Source organism: Pseudorca crassidens, chromosome 7 (assembly GCF_039906515.1).
Source record: "Pseudorca crassidens isolate mPseCra1 chromosome 7, mPseCra1.hap1, whole genome shotgun sequence".
NCBI lineage: Eukaryota > Metazoa > Chordata > Mammalia > Artiodactyla > Delphinidae > Pseudorca > Pseudorca crassidens.
The window spans coordinates 80918346-80937050 of record NC_090302.1 but is presented as its reverse complement, the minus strand read 5'-3'; the positions used below and the strand labels follow the sequence as shown (position 1 = coordinate 80937050).

The 18705-nt window shown below is 44.0% G+C and overlaps 2 protein-coding genes across 8 annotated transcripts in view; one reads left to right on the top strand and one right to left on the bottom strand.

Moving 5' to 3' along the window:
- DNAI1 (dynein axonemal intermediate chain 1) overlaps positions 1-17254 on the bottom strand; it is a 60420-nt gene extending 43166 nt beyond the window's left edge. Inside the window, exons 1-2 of the mRNA XM_067745481.1 lie at positions 17225-17254; positions 590-622 (exon numbers count right to left, since the gene is read on the bottom strand). Of these exons, the coding sequence (XP_067601582.1) occupies positions 590-622; positions 17225-17254 (63 nt within the window). The remainder of the gene's footprint in view (positions 1-589; positions 623-17224) is intronic.
- A 433-nt stretch (positions 17255-17687) lies between these two features.
- Positions 17688-18705, top strand: part of FAM219A (family with sequence similarity 219 member A) — a 55060-nt gene continuing 54042 nt past the window's right edge. For 2 of the 7 annotated variants that reach the window (XM_067744645.1, XM_067744642.1), the window contains exon 1: positions 17696-18031. In XM_067744645.1, the coding sequence (XP_067600746.1) occupies positions 18005-18031 (27 nt within the window). In that variant the 5' untranslated portion in view covers positions 17696-18004. Of the gene's footprint in view, positions 18065-18705 lie in introns of all 7 variants that reach the window. The other 5 variants (XM_067744643.1, XM_067744640.1, XM_067744648.1 and 2 more) reach the window with 4 other exon arrangements.

Below are 18705 nucleotides of genomic sequence, written 5' to 3'. Positions count from 1 at the left end.
GCCCGCGCACCTAGAGCCCGTGCTCTGCAACAAGAGAAGCCAGCGTAATGAGAAGCCCACGCACTGCAATGAAGACCTAATGCAGCCAAAAATAAATAAATAAATTTATTTTTTTTAAAAATAGAATCTGCCGGCCAATGCAGGGGACATGGGTTCGAGCCCTGGTCTGGGAATATCCCACATGCCACGGAGCGGCTAAGCCCGTGCGCCACAACTACTGAGCCTGCGCTCTAGAGCCCCTGAGCCACAACTACTGAGCCCACGTGCCACAACTACTGAAGCCCGCACACTGTAATGAAGAGTAGCCCCCGCTTGCCGCAACTAGAGAAAGCCCGCGCGCAGCAACAAAGACCCAACACAGCCATAAATAAATAAATAAAGTTATTTTAAAAAATGTAATTTTTACATATGCATAGAAATATCTGGGAGGATACAGCATCATACGTTAACTAAGAGGTTTCCCGGGGTGATAGGCTTAAGGGTGATTTTAATGTTCTTTTTGCTTTTCTTTAAAAATATATAGATAATATTTCAACAGAAGAAATGCTATTAGCTTCTTGCTGAGAAACTGTGTGGTGTCAGCACTTACTCTCTTCCTGGCTCCTCTGCCCACATTGATGCTCTGAAAAAAGAACAGAAACAGAAGGTAAGTCATAAGTGAATCTCCATGGGAATGTCAAAAACAGTATTACAGGGGGGCTTCTGCCCAGGGACCTCAAAGACAAGGGACATTGAACTTCCCCAAGTCTCACAAACAGTGAGACTTGGTAACAGGTGCCCAGCCAAGGAAGTCCTATATCTGAGGGAACCTGATTGCAGCATCAGTGGGACTGACCCATGAAGAGCAACCAGGTGACTTAGCGCCTGGCATTTCTTATTTGCAACTAGTTCAACAAACATTTTTTTAAAACTACATACTAAGTGCTCAGCTCTGTACTAGGCATTAAGAGGATTTTGAAGGCAGATTATATTCATAAACATTTGTTTATGATGAAGGTTTGGGTACTTTGTTTTGTACGCTGCTGTCTCAGAATACAGTAGGTGTTCAAAATACTTATTGAATACATGGATGAATGCCATCAAACCCATTAGTAATCATGACCCTGGGAAAAATATTTTTCCTTAGCCTGTTTCCTCATCAATAAAATGCATAAGATTGGATATGATGACCTTCCAATTCTAACATGCTAAAATTTTATGTTCTCAAGAACAGCATGCTTGATTCAACTTGATAAACATTTCTTGAGCATCTACTTATGGTCGGGGACTAACCTAAGCAGTGGGACAAAATGACAAGAGATGAGGTCTCTACCCACGTTTGCTCAGAGTCCGTGAAGGTCCGATAAGTGTGATCAGTGCTCCTTATTTACTCACTCGCTTACTTACTCAGCATATGTTCTTTTGAAAGTCTGCTCTGTGCCAGCAGTAGAGACATGTGACCAGGGTGCTATAGGAATGCACGGAGGCACCTACCCAGCGTGGGTGCACAAAAAAGATTCCCCGAGGTGGCTATTTCTTAGCTCAGTATCAAAAGAAAAGTATGGGTCATCCAAGTGGAGAAAATGTTTTTCAGAAAGGCTTTTCAGACGAAGAAAGAAGCATGTACAATGGCAAGAGCAGAACAATAACAGAGATAGTAAAATGTTCCCCCAAACAAACCAACCAAAACCCTGCAGTATATGCACTGAACAAACAGTTGTTTCAGGTGATGGAGCAAGAGGGAGATCAGTGGAGGCTGGAGATGTGAGGGAGGGGCTCTTGGAAGAAGCAGGTCTAGAGCCCTGAAGGAGGGGTCAAGCTAGCAGAGAAGCCAAAGAGCACATGTTGGTGGCAGCATGGCACACTGGGCAGAGACCTCGGCTCCCAGATCTTGCTGACCACCTGTGTGATCTTGGGGAGGTCTCTGGGCCTTGGTTTCCCAAATGCAAAGTGAGTGAGTTAGATGGAAAGGGCCTCACAACTCTTCCGTGGCAGGGTCTGTGGGAGAGGCTTTGATGGAGGAGGGGAAAAGGATTCCAGGGGGAGAGAAGGACATGTCTCAGCTTGGGCAGGGATTGTTGCTGGTAGGGAAGGCAGCAGGATTCAGATTTCTGCCAGGTTGCCAAGGTTTCCAGAGATGAGAACCCTTCTCTGGGGCTAAGCCACATGAGCCAGAAAGCTGCTTTCCTTTGAAGAGCCTCTGATCCCTAAGGTAACGAGATGGAAGTGTCGTAACATCCAACAGCTTTCTGGCCCACAGCAGAGTACTGGAGGGCCAACCCCAGCCCAAGCTGCCAGCCTTAAGTAGGAAACGAGATCCAGTTACCATTGCCCCCCGTAAATATGTCTGTAAAACATTTATCTGGCAATAAAAGAACTGACAAGGCAATTTGAGTGTAATTGTTTTTGGCAGTTGGAAATATTTCAATTAACATACTATAAAAGCCACACTACAATAAATGAAAAACAGGCCAATGAAATCAGCTACAGCCCTGACTTCCCAACCATGGCAAAGGAGATTGAATGTCAGGTTGCCACTTTGGGCCCTTGGTCTTTCAGAAGGAGAAGTCTGAGACAGACAAGGCTGAATTCCTGAAAAGCTTTTGATGGTTCTTCCCTGAAGCTGTCAAACCGCAGAAGAAGAAAGCCCAATGTCCCTCCTCTGGCCCTCAGAACTCTGTCATCCGGCTCCACGTCTCCATTCCAGCCTGCTCTCCCGCCACTCTGAGATGCAGCCCAGCAAGGCTACTCACATTTCCTGAGCTTGGCCTCTGCTTTCCCACCTTTGCTTTTACCTTTCCTCTTGCCAAGAATGCCATCTTCCCCTTCTCTCTCCCTGCTCCCACTATCTCTGCCTAACCAAACCCTACCCATCTAGCCTCCTAGTCCATTATCTACTCCTGACCTTTCTCCTACCTCCCTCTATTCTTCCTGTCTTCACTCTGAGCAAGGCTCTGCCCCGCCTCCCGTCACCACCATAAGCATTGGCTGTTGTGAGATGAAGGATGAAATGTAACTTCAAATAGACACTCTGTTGTCTCTGGGTTTGGGTCTACAAAAGGGGATAGTATTATGAAAAGAAACATAATACTGCAGTGCACATCAGAGGCAGCTGGGAGACTCCAGCAAGGGAGTATCCTTATCTTTTTTTTTTAAATTTATTTATTTATTTATTATTTATGGCTGCATTGGGTCTTCCTTGCTGCGCACAGGCTTTCTCTAGCTGTGGTGAGCAGGGGGCTACTCTTTGTTGCGGTACGCAGGCGCTAGACGTGCGGGCTTCAGTAGTTGCAGCATGAGGGCTCAGTAGTTGTGGATCACGGGCTGTAGAGAGCAGGCTCAGTAATTGTGGCGCACAGGCTTAGTTGCTCCGCGGCATGTGGGATCTTCCCGGACCAGGGCTCGAACCCGTGTCCCCTGCATTGGCAGGAGGATTCTTAACCACTGTGCCACCAGGGAAGCCAGTATCCTTATCTTTTAAATGGGCATCATAAAAATACCCTCTGAAGACAATCATAGGCCTGTTATGAGGGTTAAATGAGTCAACACACATAAAATGCATAGTGTGGTGCCTGGCCAGAGTCTGTGCCCGATAAATGATAGTTTGTAGCATTATTATTCCCATTTATAGACCCTGCTCTGCCATCAGCCACAGGGGATCTGTGTGGCCCTTTGCTTACTAGGAAGCACTTGCCCTAGGGATGACTAAAAGGCTTCAACAGCTCACATGTCCACCCAAGAGTTCAATGCTGAAACTTGTTTGTTCCTGGAAAGAACAGCTCTTCAAATCGTGCAAACGCACAGACGCTGCATCCTCCTTCCTGGGGCCCAGGAGACTCTGTTTACCATTTCAGTTGTCTTGGTCCTTATTTTAAAACTCACTAACAGGATTCCATTAAGCTAAATTGAAACTAAATACCTCACCAGCTTGCAGTTTCCGTTTCTAAAAGGGAAAAAGCTCGTAGTCCCAAAGGAACAGTAATTCACCAAGAAATCTTCCTCCAGCTACATCGACTGCCTTTCAAATCCTTGAGCCTAGTGCAGTGTCTCAAGCACACAGAAGGTGCTTAATAAGTATAGTTGAAAGAGATCTCAACGTTTTGAAACACTAGATGAAGGGTAACAGGCATTATCATACACTGTTGTGGGTATGCCAATGGACACAAAATTTTTATAGGGTTATTTGGCAATACCTGCCAAAATTTCAAATGCAGATACCCTTCAACTCAGCAACTCTGCTTTCTTGCATTTTTCCTATAGAAATAGTAATACATATGCATAAGATGTATGTACAAAACTGCTCGCGGAACCATCTTTGTGATATTTTTACAATGGGAAAAAACCTAAATATTCATTGATAGGGGCCTAGTTAAATGAATTATGCTATAGCCATTCAGTGGGATATTATGCATATTTTTAAAAGAATGAGGTAAATTTTTATGTATTATTATGGAAAGCTCTCCAAGCTTTTTTATTGTTAAATAAAAAAGCAAGTTACATAAACAGATGACCCATCTGCTTACTTTAAGAATGTGTGTGTATGTGTATTTGGATGTACATACAAAATTTCTGGAAGAATATATAGATTCTGTTGACAGTAGTTGGGTTCAGGGAATGTGATCGGGGATTGTGGGGAAGGGAACCAATACTGTTCACCTTATACTCATTCTCATGGTTTTAATATTTTAAAAGTGAATGTTCATTACTTTTTTTTTTTTTTGGCTGCGTTGGGTCTTTGTTGCTGTGCGTGGGCTTTCTCTAGTTTAAAAGTGAATGTGCATTACTTTTATAATTTAAAATGCTAATTAAGAATTTAAAAAATTAATACAGTTAAAGAGGGTTTGTTTTTTTTTTTTCCTATTAATGCAATGTTAGCACAGTGCTCAGAATGCTGACAAAGGAACATGAGACCAAGCTCATGCCTTCCTGGAAGCCCAAGAGGGAAGAAGCCGATGCTATGGGACTCTTCCCAGATAATGCTACAGAAGGCAAGGCAGGTTAGGGTTTAAAATCTGAAGCTCTAGAGTTAGCCTTGGCTGGATTCCTGACTCTGCCACAAACTATATGTGTGACCTTGAGCAAGGTATTTAGTCCCTGATCCTCATTCTCTCATTTGTAAGGTAGAGAAAAATATTAGTGCCCTCCTCAGATTTGCTGTGAGGATAAAATAAAACAATGCATGATGAGAACCTTACTCAGAGCCCAGCGCTCAGTAAGCGCTAAAGTAACAGTGGCAGTGTTATTATTTTACCATTCTATCATGGTCTGCTGTACATGGCAATTGAATCTCATTCTGAGGGAATTTATTGAATAGCTGAAAAGAGTGTTGTCCGGGTCCCATGAAGTCCTTATCAGAAAGGAAGCTATAAATCTCAGGGTGTCACAACAGAGGGATGAAAATAAAAATACCTTCCCTTAGGACTTCCCTGGTTTTCCAGTGGTAGAGACTCTGCCTTACAAGGCAGGGGATGCGGGTTTGATTCCTTGTCAGGGAACTAAGATCCCACATGCTGCGGGGCAACTAAGCCCATGCGCCACAACTACTGAGCTCACGCACCTCAACTAGAGAGACTGCGTGCCGCAAACTACGTGCCCTGGAGCCTGCGCACCACAACTAGAGAAGAGAAAACCCACAGACCACAACTAGAGAGAAGCCCGTGAGCCACAAGGAAGAGCCCGCATGCTGCAACGAAAGATCCCGCATGCCGCAACTAAGACCCAACGCAGCCAAAAATAAATAAATAAATATTTAAAAAAAATACCTCCCCTTCATAGAGCACCTTTCAGTTTACTAAACACTTTGGAGTACATCATCTCATTTGGCCCTTATTCTAATCTTCTGTGGGTGGATGTTGAGTTTCATCAACTTCTTTTCTGAATCTATTATGATATGTCATATGGTTTTTCTCCTTTTTTTCTGTTAATGTGAAGAAATATATTGATTGGGTATTTACTGTTGAGCTAACTTTGTCTTACTGGGATAAACCTCACTTGGTCAGATATATTATCCTTTTTATATATTGCTGGAACAGATATGCTAATATTTTGTCAGATTGTTTTGCATTTATGTTCATGAGGGATATTGGCCTATCCTTCTCTTTTCTTGAAATAGCTTTGATTTTGATATCAGAGTTATACCAACATCATCAAGTAAGTTGGGACTCATTCCCTTCTCGTCTATTTTCTCTAAGACTTTGTGTAAGACGTGTTATTTATTCCTTACATATTTGATAGAATTCATCAGTGAAACCATTTGGCCTGGAGTTTCTTTGTAGGAAGGTTTTAAGTTATGAATTCAATTTCTTTAAGTAAGTATGGTCTTTATATTTTCCATTTCTTTTTGTGTCAATTAAGGCAAACTGTGTTTTTCAATAAATTTGTCCATTCAAGTTGTTTAAGTTATTGCCATAAAGTTGTTGATAATATTCCTTTACTATCCTTTTTAATATCTGTACAATCTGTAGTGATATCTCACTTTTCATTCCTGATATTGGCTGTTGTGTTTTCTTTTTCTCTTGATGAGCCTTGCTAAGTTTTCTCAATTTTGTCAATCTTTTCAAAGAACCAACTTCTGACTTTGTTGATTTTCTCTATTGTTTTTCCTCACTGTTTCTATGAAACAATAAGATAAATGAATAAATTAATAAAATAAATAGAATTGATGAATAGATTTTGCTTCTATTATTCTGGATTTAATTTGCTCGTCTTTTTCTATTTTCTTAAGATAGAAACTTAGAACATTGATTTTAAATCTTTTCTGAAATAGGCATTTAAAACTATACATTTTCATTAAGTACAACTTCAGCATGACCCCCCAATTTGTGATGTTATATTTTCGTTACCATCCAATTAAAAATGTTTTCTAGTTTCCCTTGCACTTTTTTTTTTACATTTAGAAGTGCATTCTTTAATACCTAAATATTTGGGGATTTTAAGGATACTGCTATTTATTTTTAATTTAATTCCATTTTGGTCAAATTATTCTTAGTTTGCTGAGATTCTTTTTGACATGGATGCATGTTGAATTTGAATTGAATGAAAATCTGTAAGATATTAATCTTTTGAAATGTATTGAGACTTATTGTACGTCCCAATGTATGGTCTATTTTTGTGAACATTGTGCAGTTCTTGGGTTCTATATTAATTAGGCCAAGTTGGTTAACAGATCTACATCTTTCAATTACTGAGAGAAGAGTGTTAAATCTCCAACTGTCATTGTATATTTTTCTATGTCTCCCTTTAGCTCTGTCAGTTTTTGATTTATGTATCTTGAAGTGCTATTAATAGGTACATACTCTTTGTGATTTTATATCACCTCTTGAATCGACACTTTATCATTATGAAATGTCCCTATTTGTCTTTGGAAATACTCTTGGTCTTGAAGCCTACTTAGTTCTGATAATACTACAGCCATGCAGCTTTCTTATGCTTGCTAGTTACGTGGTGTGTTTTTCCACTCTTTTATTTTCAAATTTTCTATGTCTTTACATTTAAACTATATTTCTTATAAGCAGCATATAGTTAGGTCTTGCTTTTTTTCCCCCCTAGCTTGATAAACTCTGCCTTTTAATTGAAAGTGTTGGTGTGGTTGTCTTTACCATATTGCCCTTTGTTTCCTATTTTTCATCTGCTTTTTCCTCTGTTCATCTTCTGTCTTCTTTTGTGTTAACTGAGTTTTTTAGTATTTCATATTATTTTCTCCATTGGCTTTTTAGCTGTGCCTTTTTGTATTAATTTCTAGTGGTTGCTCTAAGGTTTATAATATGCATCCTAAACCTGTTATAGTCTATAAGAATAAATAATATACCACTTCATATTTCACAATGTAATAACCTTATCACATCTTAATTCTATTTACCACCACAACCTCATCTTTGCCCTGTTGTTTTCACATATTTTATTTCTATATATATTACAAGCTTCACCTTACAATTGGTTTTATTTTTGCTTTAAACAGTCATATGTCTTTTATGAAAATTAATAGAAGCAAAAAAAATCTAGTATTTTATCTTTAGTCACATATTTACTATTACCAGTGCTTTTTGGTCCTTCCCATAGATAGAGCTTCCATTAGGTGTCATTCTCCTTCAGCCTAAAGAACTTTGTTCTGTACTACTTGTAGTGAAGGTCTGCTGATGACAAATTCTGTCCGCTTTAGTTTATCTGAAAATGTATTTATTTAACCCTTCTTTTTGAGGGATATTTTTGTTGGATATAGAATTCTGGTTTGACAGTAGTTTTCTTTCAGTGCATAAACTATGACATTCTATTGTCTTCTGACTTCTCTTGTGTACAATGGGAAGTCAGCCACGATCATATTATCCCACTCTATGCAGTATGTCATTTTTTCTCTGCCTACTTTCAAGATTTTATTTTTATTCTTGGCTTTCAGTATTTTGACTGTGAGGGGACTACGTGTGGTTTTCTTTGTACTTATACTGCTTGGGGCTCACTGAGCTTCTGATAATACTATATGTTTTCCACCAAATTTAAGAAATTTTTGACCATTATTTCTTCAACTAATTTTCCCCCTCCTCTTTTTCCTTTTGGAATTCCAACTACTTACAAGTTACAGATACATATATGACATATTACCACAGGTCACTAAGGCTCTTTTTATGTTTGTTTTTTTTTATTATTTTTTAATGTTTTGGTTGCATTGGGTCTTCGTTGCTGTGCGCAGGCTTTCTCCAGTTGCGGCAAGTGGGGCTACTCTTCGTTGTGGTGCGTGGGCTACTCTTCTCATTGCAGTGGCTTCTCTTGTTGCAGAGCACAGGCTCTAGGTATGTGGGCTTCAGTAGTTGCAGCATGCAGGCCCTAGAGTGCTTGGACTTCAGTAGTTGTGGCACGTGGGCTCTAGGGCGCCCGCAGGCTCAGTAGTTGTGGTGCAGGGGCTTAGTTTCTCTGCAGCATGTGGGATCTTCCCAGAGCAGGGATCAAACCAATGTCCCCTGCATTGGCAGGCAGATTCTTAACCACTGCGCCACCAGGGAAGTCCCTCTTTTTTGTTTTTCTTATTTATTTATTTTAATACAACAGGTTCTTATTAGTTATCTATTTTATACATATTAGTGTATACATGTCAATCCCAATCTCCCAATTCATCACCCCTCCGCCCCCTACTTTTCCCCCTTGGTGTCCATATGTTTGTTCTCTATATCTGTGTCTTTTTTGTTTTTTAATCTTGTTTTTCTCTGTTCTTCAGATTGGATAATTTCAATGGATCCATCTTCACTTTCACTATTAGGCCCAGCCAATAAATTTTTCATTTCTGATATTTATTTTTCTACTGTTTCCATTTTTGGGGCTTAGATTCCCCACCCTTTTTTAAAAAAATTTTATTTATTTATTTTTGGCTGTGTTGGGTCTTGGTTGCTGCGCACAGGCTTTCTCTAGGTGTGGCGAGCGGGGGCTACTCTTCGTTGTGGTGCGTGGGCTTCTCGTCGTGGTGGCTTCTCTTGTTGTGGAGTATGGGCTCTAGGCATGCGGTCTTCAGTAGTGGTGGCATGTGGGCTCAGCAGTTGTGGCTCACGGGCTCTAGAGCACAGGCACAGTAGTTGTGGCGCACGGGCTTAGTTGCTCCGTGGCATGTGGGATCTTCCCGGACCAGGGCTCAAACCCGTGTCTCCTGCATTGGCAGGCAGATTCTTAACCACTGTGCCACCAGGGAAGCCCTCCCCATCCTTTAAGTCAATCTTTTCTTTTAGTCCATAAATATATTTTCAACAACAACTGCCTTAAAGTCATTGCCTGCTAATTCCAACACTGGGTTTTCTCGCTGGTATCACTGTGCTCTCCTTGGGATCACTCTCCCTGAGCCATGATTAAGAAATTGACCCAAGGCAGAAAGCAAGGATAAACATGTGACTCATGTTGGGTGTTTTCCTTCCCTTAGGAATGGAGGAATGCCTAAACCAGTTGCCTCATGTATTGTGTCCAGGATTACAGTTGTTCATAGTGGGATGGCAAGTCCAGCATGAACTGCTCCATCATGGCCAGACTATGTCTCCTATATCAAGGTCTTTAAAAGTTATACATAAAGTATGATACATTTAAAAATTCATTGCCGAAATGTGCTATTAAAAAAAAACAAAAACAAAAATCTTTTGTAAAGGACAGAACCTTTTGTAATATAAATATCTGCCCTGAATGGAGGCAATGGATTGGAAAAAAATCTGAGGCCCTTTCTGCACAATGTATGAGAAAGGTTTATCAGAAGCAATGTAGAAGTTATTTTGGAATAAAGCAGGTTATACCTTGCATGGGTGGAGCCAAGGAAAGACAATACCTCCTTCTAAGGAAATTGCCCTGCTCACAGCTTTGGCTGCTTGGAGAGTCATAGGATCTTATCCCTCCCTGATACAGCCTAGCACGAACAGGTAAGCTGGGGAAAATCAGATTTCTTCTCCAAGGGTTTGAATTGGGACTACAGAGAGAACTCGTGGGTGGATGGAGACATTGATGGAGATCCTTGTGAGATAGAAGAGGCCAGAGGGGCCATGATGAGCTGAAAACACATTAAGTTATGAGGAAGCTGAAACCATAGAAAAGTTGGCTGCCTGGGAAATGAAAATAGGGAATGAAGTATAGTTGCTAAGAAAATTAGAGAGGCCATGAGAGATATAGAGAAAGTAATTAGTACCTATATCTGTTTCAGAACCAATAGTTTTCCAATTCTAATTCTAGGTATTTGTAATACCTACCCACAACCCCCCACATACACACCTTCCCTTTCACCCTTTCCACCTTTTACTTGAGGTAACTTGGGTGAGCCTTTATTCTTTGCAACTTACAGAGCTTAGCTAAAATATATGTGCCTTAGTTTGCCAGGCTCATAAAAGGCAGGAGAAGTAGGATGGGCTCAGGCATTCCAGACTGAGGGAACAAAATCTTTAACAAAGAGACAGAGGCCTGGAACCAAGTGTCTGTCCAGGGACTAGCAGATTTGTTTTATCCATTTATATTCCAATTTGTTCCAAAGCAAGATTTGAGGCTGAATGTATGACACATGGAAAAAATAAGTAAATGAGAAAATGGATGTGAGGTAAGAATAGAAATAGGAAAATAAACTTAACATCAGGAGTAGGGATGTTAGCAGAATGTGGTGCTTTGGCTAGAACAAAGGAGGCATGAGCTGCTGCTTCTGCAGGTCCAGAAGGAAAAGTTAGGGTTCAGAGTATTACAGTACATACGTTTCCATCAGTCACGTATTTACTCATCAACTAATTCATTCATTTGTTAATCATCTACTATGTACCAGATGCTAGAATGACAACTAAAGAAGAATAAAGGTTGAGTTAGTCCCACTCCAAGGTTCTCACATCTAGGAAGTGAGATAAATGGAAGACGTAAACACACCATACAAACCAGAATACAGCGACTCTATGAACAGGACAAAGTGTTGTGAGATACAAAGAAGCGAAACCAAAGTTTGATCAACAGCCACGTCCTTTGCACGTTTCTTCCATACAACTCTGTCTCAGCGATTGGGAAGATTGAACACTCCATAACAATTCCTAACTGGCAGAAAACAATTTCATATGGCTTGTTCACAGCTGGAGCCAGGGAACCAAAATTACTCTTCAGCATCAGCTTGCAGGTTGCAAAGCCCAGGGATAAGCACAAGACACCTTTGCCATTATTATTCAAGTACCTGGCATATACTGAGTACTAACAATGTGCTAGGCTCCACGGTAAACAGGGGAGGAGACCAAGTTCTGGCCTCAAATGCTCACAGCTGTTTTGTAATCTGATAATTGTGCATGACAGACCTCAGACCATAACTCTCAAAATAGCATGACTGTAGTCATAACAAAATGGAACAGCCATTGGCAAGATCTGTTTTCTAGTTATCACTTCCAGAAGGAATTCTGTAACACTACTAGGGGAAGAGCAGAGAAAACTCTCTCAACTTCCTGTCACTAAGCCTCTAAATTGTCATCATCTGCATCCATCCCTTCCTCCTTTCTCCTTTTCTGTTACAAAGTGTTTCACCTCTTGTCCACAGCTGATCCACGCCCACCTCCTCAGACACTTGGCTCTAGTCTTCATTTATCTCCTTCATCTTCAACTTCCCTCTATCTATGCCAGGCAAATGCCTCCCCTCAGCATTTAACATATTCAAGTCTTAATTTCATCTCAAAAAAAAAAAATCCTTGTCTACATGGTCTTTACTACCTTCTTAGCTCAATTTAGTCTGGCTTTTGTCTCTAAAATTGTTCTTTCCAAGGTCCCGCAATGACTTATTAATTATTAAATCTAATGGTTGTATCTAGTTCTTACCTTCATTAGCAGATGCAATATGACTGACCATGTAACCTATAAATACTAGAAACTCCCTATAAACACACTCCTCCCCAAAAGGACATTATTCTTCCTTGTAGTCTTCTAACCTCTCTGGGGTCAGTCCTTCTTATCCTACATGTTGGACTCTTCTCCAAACCTTAAATCATGTTGTTCCTCCTAGAAATCTTCCCTGATTCCCTGAGAATCAGTACTAGGATCTCCTCCCACACGCTTCCATTGCACCCAATGCTACTTCCTCAACCACATCTCATCATTCATCCAACAATCGTTCACTGAGAGCTTCGAACGTGATGGCCGCTGTGTTAGGAGCTGAGAATACAGATGTGCGCAAAAACATCCACAGGCCCTGCTCTCAAGGTGCTCACAGTCTAATGGGAGAGACATACAATAATCCAATGATTACACAAACAAGTGAATAATTACACCCTGGGATGCATGCTGTGGACGAAAGGATCAAGGGCAATGAGACTATAAATAGAGAAACTTAATTCTCTTTTCAGGGAAGGGGGCATTAAGGCGGTTGTGGGCATTGACCCTGGGGCTGGAATCTTAACTCTCTTTTAACAGGGCAGGGGGCATTAAGGCGGTTGTGGGCATTGACCCTGGGGCTGGAATCTTAAAGAGTGAGTACATGTGTGAGGGAGGGAGGGCACGAAGAGTGTTCCAGAAAGAAGGGACAACACATAGAACAGACATACAGAAATAACTGGAAGAGCGTTAACCAGTTAAGGCTTAGAGACCCAAGCAGGCCTCAGCCCATACAGGCTCCTGAAGGGTTATCTAAAAATTTGGTCCCTCTCCTAAGAGCAGTAGGAAGTCACTGAAGGGTTCTGAAGGAGGGATGACATAATCAGATTGACAGCTTGAAAAGATCACTTGGTACAGTGTAGAGAATGGATTGGAAGGGACATGAGTGGGCGAGGGGAATACTGGTTACAAGGCTTTTACAGCCCTCCAGGTGAGAGATGATGGTAGGCAGGGCTAGCAGGGTGGCAGTGAATAGGAAAAAAGTGGTCTGATTTGAGAGATTTAGGAAGTAAAGGGGCACAGGATCATATCTAGGGCTTAAAGAAGGTAAGAGGTTGAGGAAGGAAGGATGTGAGGGAGTGAGGATGACACGGAAGAGAAGGGTCACAAGAGCAGGGATCTTACTTTGGACAAAGTATCAACTTCCCTTAGATTCTGCTCACCTCCTCCTGTCCTTTCTTCTGTGGATCCCAGGACCAGTCATCAGATTCAAAATCTCTGGATCATCTAAGACTCTCTTCTGGCCTTGCACTGACTCCTGCCCACTTACCCCTACACTAGTCACACCTCATCAAGATCAATATTTCTAAAAGTATTGTCCCAGAGGGCTTCTGGAGAGATCACAAAATGATCCAAAAATGCAAGTCTTTTCTTTGGCTCCTACAGGCGACTGAAGCAAAATGCCAGACTTGATTTTTTTTTTTTATGGTAACTGAGTTATAAAGGAGTACTAAAACTTGTTAGTCATAAACTAAAATTAGCCTTTAACTGGAGTTCACAGAAGACTCTAATTCAGTCCTCTACTAAGAAGTCTGACTGCCAGGCAATGTTTGGCAATGATGCAAATCTCCTTTTGCATATACACATGCAGCCAGTTGGAATTCTTGAAATTTTCAGGAAGGACACTTTTTTATTGGGATATTAGCAGTGATGTTTTGAGCTGGTCATGGTTTATGGTGCCTGACATTCATGAATTTTAATTACAAATTATGATTCATGGAGCTTCATCATGATCAATCTAATATGCCATGATTATTTGATTAACCCTCTGGAGTAGAGGGATACATGCCTCTAACCTTATTTCCTGCCATTTTCCTCCTCCCTTCCTTGCTGATCCAGAACATGTGTAAGCAAGCTCTCATCTCAGGAACTTTATACTTGCTATGTCCTCTGTCAGGAATGCCTCCCCCCCAGATATCACATAGCTAATTCCTTCACTTCCTTCAGATCCTTCTCAAATGTCACCTCCGTGAGGCCTCCTCTGACCGTTATGTTTAAATCATAATCTTCTGGTTCCCTGAACTTCCTAGTCCATTTCCCTGCTTTATTTTTCTTTTTGACACCTATCACCACCTTATAAACTATATATTTTACTTATTTGTTTATTGACAATTTATCTCCAACTAAAAGATAAGCTCCATGAGAGCAGGGATTTGTGTTTGTTTTGTTGCTATATCACCAATACCTAGCACAGTACCTGGCATAGTAGATGCTCAATAAATAATTGTCAAGTGAGAATATTTATATCATCAGAATTTTTGTCCTCTTAACTTCCAACACCCAGCTCTTAAGGCATGGGTACATGTGGTTCAAATGTGAACCATTCGTAGCCCTGCTACCAAAGCAGATATAAACATAAACCCAGAAAAGTATGCTTCTACAGTGACGTTTCCTTGTTATCACTCCCCACCAATCTCCTCATCCCAGCCTCAACCCTTTCTATCCTTCAAACTCACTCAGATCAAAATTTCCAAAGAACAATTGGAAGCATTCAGAATTCATATTCAACTCATTTTCAGAATTTAATATATTCCAGGCATTGTGCTAGGTTCAGGAGAATCAACAATGAATGAGACAGACCATCCTTGCCATCAGAGTTTATAGTCTAGTGGGGATATCACCTTATCCTGCCTCCGGAAAGGCGACTTAATCCCTTATAGGAGAATATGATGGGCAAACTGAGATGTGACGTATGAACAGGAGATGAAGGAGAGATTTGGGGCAGGGTGGCATGGAGCACGTGGCAGCAGACTGAAAAGACTGTACCAGGCAAGCAGAGGAAACAGCAATTTCAAAGGCCTAGAGGAGAAAGACAGTGTGGATGTCACTTTCCAGGAAGTGAGGGCAGTTCAGGGTGTGCTGGGACTGTGGAATCGTCACAGAGCAACGATGAGATCTGAAGTAGGGTAGGTAGGAAAGGCTAGACCTGGCAAGGCCTTGTAGGCCATACTAAGCAAGTTGGACTTTTGGAACTTTATTCTGAGAGTGAGAGGGAGCCAATAAAATGTTTGATCAGCGATACAAACAATGGAGTTTAAACTCTTCTCTGCCCCCTAACAAACCCAATCCTGACCTTCCCTCTCCACTGCGGGCATCCAAGTCATAGCTGCCCACTCCCTGAAGTTTTTATGTTGCTCCAACCTGCATGTCTCTCTCCCTCTCAGCCCCAGGGATCCCATCCTCCCTTATCTTTATATGCCTGTGTTCTGTCTCCCCAACTGAGTTCCCAGACGACAGGGACTTCTCAAGGCTCTCAAGGCAGTCCCACACCCAGCTCACCACTGACACAGACTGGGCCTCAATGAGACAAGAGGGTGATGAATACAACCCAGCACAACCCAGCTTGTGCTCACACTCCACACACCGATATTTACCCCGCTCCAAAACAACCCTTCCCTCCAAGGGGCAGTGCTGATGTGCGCAAGGCCAGTTGACCTGGGTTTCTGTCTCCTGTCTGCTGTCACCTCTCTCTCTTCTCAGTTTACCTAGCCTCTAATGTCTCCCCTAATGGGCTGGAGAAACTGATTCCCAAGTTTGTTCAAACTGCTAGAAAAATCTAATCTGGAGTGACAGAAAGCAGATCAGTGGTTACCTGGGGAGAATGGACTAGAACGAGGTGCAAGGAAACTTTTGGGGGTAGAGGAAGCGTCCTATATCTTGATTGTGGTGGTATATAAATCTGTCAAAACCTGTCAACATGTACAACTAAAATGGTCCATTTCATTGTATGTAAACCAGACCTCAGCAATGCTGAATTTAAAACAAACTGCATGTAAATTAAAAGTCGGTAGCCCCAAGCCCAGTACCTGAGCTTCAAAACACAGTTCAACCCCGACATAAAACTAGGCAAGGCCATACGGGAATAGCAGCTTCCCCATGGTTGCAGAGATCTAAGAACGATGGGTGCACCTGCTAAGGAAGGCCAGGTGAAAGAAGCAATGGAGCAAAGGCTAATAATACGGAGGAGGCCAGACCCAAATATGTAAAGTCACAAACAGCATGCACACAGATTTGGTCTCCAAACCTCAAAACACCTAGGCCTGAGATAGTGCTTATTTAAGAACAAGTAAGTAGAAACCCTGCCTCACAAAGCAAGAAACTGCATATTAGTCCCAAGATGATAATTCATAAACGGTTTGGAAAAGTGATTCTTGAAGGACTGAGTGGCTTCACCACAGAGAGCTCCTCGAGAAGCTGGGCCTTACCTCTCCTTCCAGGGTGAAGCTGTGTGGGTTAAGAGGGGTGACTCTTGGGTTTCCTGTGAGAAGGGATGACATCTGTCCAGGTGGCAACGAGGACAGTTTGGAGGGGCCAGTTTGGAGTGAGGAGTGTGTGAAAGGGGATGGGAAAGCGGTCTCTGCCCTCTTCTTCTTTGCCTGAACTCTCTCTCCTCACAAGTCTCCCAACACAGAAGATCTGAACCATACTCCCACACACAATCTGTTCTGTGTCTCTGGTACAGTTCGCCTGTACTCTCCTGTGAGTTCCCAAAGGCCAGTGTCTCCACCTAGCCCAGCACTGGGCACTCAGCAAAGGGCAGGAGAAATTACTTATTTGTGACAAGACTGTGAGGACGATGAGGAACATATTGGTAGGAGTGGGGATGGGGGTTTAAGGAGGATGGGCCCGTCAGGCTGGGTCTGTGGAGTGAGGGAATGGAATGGTGAGAGGAGGACAGGTGAAAGAGTGGTAGGAAACAGTGGGTCGGGGGCAGTGTGGGAGAGGAGGCTAGGATTAGTGGGAGAGAGCAGGACAGGGTCAGAGGTCACTGGGAACACAGGCCAGGAATCACAGGGGGACAGAAGTCAACAGGGAAAGGAAGATGAAGGGTCAGTAGCAGAGGTATGATCAGTGGTCACTGGCAGCGAAGGTCAGAGGTCGTCGGAATAGAGCAGGTCGAGGTGTGTGTTACCTGCCTACGAGGCGGTGGTTTGTGGGGCATCTTCGAAGAAGCAGGAAGCACCTCAACACTTGGAGCGCCTACAAAACGCTCCCCCGCCTGAGGACAAGAGGTTTGTCCGTCCCCTCAATCATGCACAGGAAATCCGGATTCTCTTTCACTTCAACTCCCAGTCTCAGGGGCTCTTTGGGGACACCCGACGTTGTGGGTCCCCGCGCCCTCGCAGAATGGAATCGGCTCCTCCCTGACGCGGTTACCCAGCAACTAACCTGCAGCCAAGGCGCAGGCGCCTCTGATGCCTCCTCCCTGCCCGAGGGGAAGGCGTGGCTGGGCGCGCGGGGAACCACCAGCTCCACTAAGCCCCGCCCCCTAAGGCCAGACGACCGGCTGCCGCGCCTTTCGGAACTCCCGCATGTGGGAGGGGCTAGTGAGCCCAGACACCGCCTCCTCATGAATAATGCAGGATCAGGCGGTGTCCCGGACCCGGAAGTGGAGTTGCAGAGTCACGGCAGTGGCTGAGCTGCTGACAGGAGGCGGCGGCGGAGGTGGAGGCGAGGCAAGACCTGCGGCTCTGCAGGGCCACGGTCGCTGTAGCGCTAGGCAAGCTGACGGAGCCACGCCGGCCTCAGCCCACCTGCAAACCTCCCGCCTCGTGCCCACCCTCCATCTGCCCGACTGGTCCGGGGCGGCCTAGTCTGCACCACCGACCCGGCTCCTGGGGCCGCCGCCCCGCGCGGTCCCGTCGGCGTCCCTGGCCGCGCCCGACCCCCGGCCCCCTAGCCCACCGGCACCATGATGGAGGAGATCGACCGGTTCCAGGTGCCCACCGCGCACTCGGAGATGCAGCCGCTGGTGAGGGGGCGGGCGGCGGGCGGCGGGCAGGCCAGGGCCGGGAGGGGACGCTGCCTGAGGGGGAGGGAGAGAGTCAAGCCTTGGGGACTGTGCGGAGGGGGCGCCTCGGATAGAGTAGAGAGCCGTGAAAACGCATCGCCGGGGGAGGGGGACTTGCAGGACTAGAAAACCGTGGGAGGATACGTGGGATGACAGCAAAGGGGCCTGTAAGGGCGGAGAGCACTGCCAGCGGAGGCAGGCCAAGGGAGTTACGGGGAGTGCCGTCGGATGGAACCGAGCGGGGGCACAATGGTGCACACCGTTAGTGGAGGGGAAAGCGGGGAAAGGAAGGGAACTGTCTTGGGGCACCGCCGGTGGTAGGCCCAGGGGGCTGGGATGAGAGGTAGGGAGGCATTTAGACCTAGAGGCCTGTGATGCTCAGAGCGGGGGAGGGGGCCAGGAGCAGGCTGTCTGAGGGACGGGAATAGGTTTGTAGAGGAGGAGAGGCCTCCCCTCCAGTTCTGGCTATGGATGGGAACGCAGGGCCTGGGCAGAGGACGAGTGGGGACAGGGGATCCATGCAGGACCCGGGAATTCCGTTCTTCTCCGGAAGAGAGTGCAGTCAATCTAGGCTGGGGGGTGCTGGAGCCGGGAAGGAAAGA